The 5526-nt window shown below is 45.5% G+C and overlaps 1 protein-coding gene across 1 annotated transcript; it reads right to left on the bottom strand.

The window, feature by feature from the left end:
• Positions 1 to 3763: 3763 nt before the first annotated feature.
• On the bottom strand, positions 3764 to 4813 carry LOC101292353. Its single transcript, XM_004289560.1, has one exon. It carries the CDS (start codon positions 4811 to 4813, stop codon positions 3764 to 3766), a length of 1050 nt encoding a protein of 349 aa, XP_004289608.1.
• Between the last annotated feature and the right edge of the window lie 713 nt (positions 4814 to 5526).

The raw sequence follows: 5526 nt of genomic DNA, 5'->3' as shown, positions 1-5526 counted from the left end.
AGCTTCATGCAAAGCTATAATCTCTGCATGATTTGAAGATGTCGCCACTAGAGTCTGCTTTGTAGACCTCCAAGATATCGCCGTATTCCCAATGGTGAATACATAACCAGTTTGAGAACGTCCTTTATGAGGATCGGATAAATATCCGGCATCGGTGAAACCCACCAATGTATTGTTTGGTGTCTCGGCATAGGACAAGGCGGCGGTGGCGTGCTCGGCATTGGACCCGTGTCCAGCAGCCGTGCCGGCGGCGTCCATGGCGGCGATCCGGTCCCCTGGTGGATCGGTGCCGTGTCTTCCATGAGCCATAAGACCATCTTCTATCCTTGAATTAGTGTAGGGAAAGAACAGTCCCAAGTCAATGGTACCCTTAAGGTATCGAAAGATGTTCTTGACACCGATCCAATGACGTTGGGTTGGCGCTGAGCTAAATCTAGCTAACAAGTTGACTGAGAATGCAATGTTTGATCGAGTACATTGAGCTAAGTACAATAACGCGCCTATTGCACTAAGGTATGGAACCTCTGCGCCCAAGACCTCTTCGTCGTCCTCTTTTGGACGGAATGGATCCTTAGATATATCTAGACTTCGACCAATCATGGGAGTGCTAACAGGGTGCATCTTGTCCATATTAAATCGCCTGAGCATCTTTTGGACATATGCAGACTGGTGGATAAGAATTCCACAAACTCGGTGCTCTAGTTCAAGACCTAGGCATTCTGCAACAGAGCGTGGTTCGATGTCATCGTGCTCAATGATTTCATGAGCCACGGAATAAGCAAATATATCATCGACACGGGTTGATGACCGGTTCATCAATTCATAAGTGTTATCATAACACATGGAGATCTCTATGTTCTCTGATGTTGACATTGACCCTGAGGCGTCCCTCATGGATTCTAACATCAATTCGTGGACATAACTGTAATCAGAGATGATCTCGTGAGAAGGATTCTCAACATCGATGATCAAAGGATTGACTCGTGCCTTGTCGGTCCGTTTCTTTCTCGGACGTGTGTCAACCGAACTAGGTGGCCTCCCCCTTTTCCTTTGGGGAGCCACGGCCTCCATCCCCCCACCATGGGCGGCGCCGCCGTCGGCGGCAAGCCCAGGGATGGCCGTGCCCTTTCTAGGGACTTCGAGCCTAGCAGGAACATTTGCAGCTGGTATATCTGATCTTGTCACTTTCGCAATCTCGGAGAAAGAGTCAGGCATCGTATCTGCTACTTTCTGAAGTTCGAGAATACGTTTCACTTCACTTTTAGTTTGTGAGGTGCGGGGATCATGATGAGACAAAGTGGAGACAAACCACGACAATTCATGTCGTTCCACATGAACACGTTTGTTCGTATCTCCCCCTAACGACGGGAAGAATGTCTCATCAAAGTGACAATCCGCAAACCGTGCGGTAAAAAGATCACCTGTTAATGGCTCAAGGTATCTGATAATCGTTGGAGATTCATAACCAACGTACACACCTAATCTTCTCTGAGGACCCATCTTAGAACGCAGTGGAGGCGTAATTGGACATAAACCGAACAACCGAAAATGCGTAGATGCGAAATGTCAGGCTCATATCCAGTGACTAACTGGTACACACTAAATGGTTGTTTAGCAGTGAGTCTGAAACGAATAAGTAAGGCTGCATGTAATATTGCATAGCCCCATGACGCAATAGGGAGGTTGGTGCGCATTACCAACGCTCGAGCAATGAGCTGAAGCCGCTTAATTGTAGCTTCGGCGAGACCGTTTGGCGTGTGAACATGGGGTACGGGATGTTCAACCTCAATCCCGATAGACATGCAATAGTCATCAAAAGTTTTTGATGTAAACTCTCCAGCGTTATCCAGTCGAATTGACTTAATTGGATAATCCGGGTGGTGAGCCCGAAGTTTAATAATCTGTGCTAGGAGTTTTGGAAATGCAGCATTACGTGTGGACAAGAGCGCGACATGAGTCCAATGCGTTGAAGCATCCACCAGGACCATAAAGTATCGAAATGGTCCACATTCAAGATGGATAGGTCCACAAATATCACATTGGATACGATGTAGAAATGGAATGTTCTCGGTATTATCTTTAGCGTAAGACGGTCTCGATACTACTTTCGCTAAAGAGCAAGCTTTGCAAAACGAACGATGAGCGTTGGAAAGAGTCAACGACACATCAAGGGAAGAACGACGCGCCTCAATTGCTTGAGGGGTCGGCCGAGCGGCAGCCAGGAAGTTGGTGCCGAGCCCGGGAGACGTCAAAGTCCCCTTTGGGCCGTGATGGCCATTTGTGGCGTCACCACTATGATGCAAAGATCCCAAATGTTTTCGTTTTGATCTAAAGAAGGGATGTCCATGAGAATTACGCAGAATTCGGATCATCATGTCCCTTCCGAGATGACCAAGTCGATCATGCCAAAGCTTGTATGAGTCAGAGTCCCAAAGATCCTGTTTGGCGACTACATGGGATTCAATAATCCGAATCGTAGTAAGGTAAAGATCACTAGATTGACTCATAAGTTTCTCCAATATACGTTTACATCCATAATCATGAGAAGTAATAAATAAGAACTCAGTTCCATCTTCACAATGAGTTTCCAAGTGAAAGCCATTAGCGCGAATGTCCTTAAAGCTCAACAAGGTTCGGTGCCCTTTTGGGGCATAGAGAGCGTTTGTGACGTGGATCATAGTGCCATGAGGCAGAAAAAAGCGAGCGGTTCCACGCCCGAGGATCACAGGAGAAGATCCAATCATTGTCGTCACAGATGATTTACATGGCACTAACTCAATAAATAGTTGCCGGTTCCTTAGAATGGTGTGGGTTGAACCACTATCTGCGAGGCACTCGATCTCTCCAAGAGACATACCTACAAAAGAGAGTAGATATATGAGTAAATAGGTCGATATCAAGCCATTTAGAAGGATTGAAAAAGCTAAAAGTAGCAACAATCCCAAGAGTGCTGAAAATTTCTCGCGCAGAATGACCTTTGCGCACTAAAACAGTAATAACTCCTTCGTTAAAATAGATATGGATGAACCGCAAAATATTCTGAAAACTAGACTCGTAGAGATTTCCAATGATATAAAGCTCACTGTCTAGTTCGTCCGGGGCTGTTCACAAAGCTCAAACGAAGTGACTGTCCAGGGAGGACAGATTACTGTTTTTCGCAGATTTGGCATTAGCGAAGCTTTTGAAGCTTGCCGGTGGCATGGAGGCGTGTGCTCAGCCACAGTGACGTGTTGATGATCAAATCCAGGTCCTGAGATCCTAGAGGATTTGATGGTGGTCCGGTTGTGCCAAGTCTTTAACGTCTTTTACAAGACGGCAATTGGAGTAATAGCGTAAAGGGAATCCAAAATCAAAAGTTTTCGGTAACTCCAAATTAAGTATGACCAGGCATGTCCGTGGATTGTCGATAGTGCGAGGCACACTTAAACCACTAGCTCCTTAATTTTAGACAATTCTAAGACATCATACTAACTTGGATGAGCCTAATTGAACAATTGATGATGGAAAATCAGCTATAGGGGAAAAGACTTGAACCGGAAAACACGTTAGTAACCCTCCTTGAGAGTCACGGCGTTGATGCCATGTTTTGTAAGATAGATGTAAATCAATTCGAACCAAGTAGAGACAAGAAGAACCAAAATGAAAACTTTCATTAATGCGCTGAAAAGAGTACATAAGGGTCTCAAAAAAATTGAGAAGAAAACTAAGCATGGCATGCTAACGATGCCTTATTACATCATGACTTGTAAAAGAGAAAACAATCTTAGCCGGTGACATCAAAGTCAGGGGCATCTAAGTCAGAACATTGTCCATTGGGGTCTGCGACCTTGAAGGTAACATTATGTTCAACTCCATTGTTTTCAGTGGAATTGACTTCCATCAATTCCTTGTATTTCTTGTATGCGGCAACATCATTTGCAGAAGTGCGACAGCTTTTATACCAGTGGTCCTTGGACCCACATCTGTTGCGTTGACCGTCAAAGGTAGAAGAAGAGCGAACTTGCTGCTTCCGAGGAGGAGCGGCACCGCCCTTGGGGCCGGCGGCACCGGTGTCTCGACGCCAAGTGTTGGTTTGGCCACTAAAGCCACTACCTTGTCCCCGAGAACCAGAGGCACGGTGGTGCTGAGTCCCACGTGCATAAGGTTCATTCTGATGTTGATCCTTGCGTTTCGGAGCTTTTTGACTCCGCTTGCTGTTGTAATTAGATTCCGGAATTTTCTGGGTGCCTACAAGACGCAAATTATGCTGATCATTGATCATGTTATTCTTTTCTTCTATAAGGAGTTGCGTCATTAAGCCGCTAAATGTAGTAATCCTCTTAGTTGTGAACTCAAGCCGATATTGGTTCATGAGGATCTTAGCAGCTGAAGGGAAGGTCGAGATAGTTTTTTCGATCATGTCGGCATCACTTTTCTCGACTCCACATGAGCTCAGTTGAGCTTGTAGGCAAAGCATATCCCTGTTAAAGTCATCAACCTTCTTGTAATCCAAAAGTCGGATTTCATCCCAGCGAGCAATTAGTTCTGGGAGCAAGGTCGAGTGAATGTTGCCGAAGCGTTCGGCAAGGGCATCCCACAGATCTTTTGGATCGTGCTTGGATTGATACTGCCTGCGCAGTGTGGGATCGATATGCTTACGAAGGAACATGAGCGCCTGAGATTTGGTTCTCTTATGAGGCGGTTCCTGAGCTGGATCGGGGAATATGGTCTCGGTCCGATCCTTAGCGATGAAGGTCTGCTCTATGTCCGAGACCCAGCGATGGTACTCGGTACCATGGGCGTTGAGGACGTCGAATTCAATGCCTCTGTCCATCTGCATACAAGAGAGAACAAGTCGTATTAGTTTTCTGTTGGAGACCCTAAAAAGGATACTCAAATACGATGTTTTTGGTTTGTCTCTCTAGGGTTGATCAAACACAACCCTAAACGTCCGGAGTCGATTAAACACGACCCGGAATACTTGTGTGAAGGTGATCAAACACACCTTCAAAATAGCAATAACCAATGTTGATCAAACACAACTTTGGACCCGGGGAGGACAACCGGGATTTGTAAACCTGCAAATACACCGACCCAAGCATGGAATGGAGTAGAAGAAGAGGAGAAAACACTTTATCTCCCCCGAGGTTATTGAACTTTGAAGAGTTTTAGGGTTGTAAAGAAAACATATCGTAAAACTTGGATGCTTGATCGGATGAGAGAGAAAGCAGTGGAGTGGACGGCCGGGAAGCGGCAGTCGGAGGGCGGCGGCGGCGATGACAGCAGCGGTGGCGGCTGAAGCAGGGCCGAAAGTCTTCGGCTTTGGTTTTAGGGTTTGGAAAAATATTAGCTCAAGGGTTGAGCAAATGGCTGATAACGTGATGAAGTGAAATAGATTTAGGAATAGAGAATCGTGAAAGATATGTGTATTATTCATTGATAGGAGCCTTTTATACAAGGAATTACACAATACCAATATGGTAATGATATGAATACATATATCTAATCAAACTACATATCCTAATGACATAAGACCAAGGCACACAT

This window comes from Fragaria vesca, linkage group LG1 (assembly GCF_000184155.1).
Source record: "Fragaria vesca subsp. vesca linkage group LG1, FraVesHawaii_1.0, whole genome shotgun sequence".
In the NCBI taxonomy this organism is placed as follows: domain Eukaryota; kingdom Viridiplantae; phylum Streptophyta; class Magnoliopsida; order Rosales; family Rosaceae; genus Fragaria; species Fragaria vesca.
The sequence above is the reverse complement of the archived record's forward strand: the minus strand, read 5'-3'. Positions and strand labels throughout refer to the sequence as shown.

Excerpts from the sequence above, each read along its gene's own strand:
- LOC101292353 (XM_004289560.1), bottom strand. The coding sequence starts at position 4,813 with ATGGACAGAGGCATTGAATTCGACGTCCTCAACGCCCATGGTACCGAG.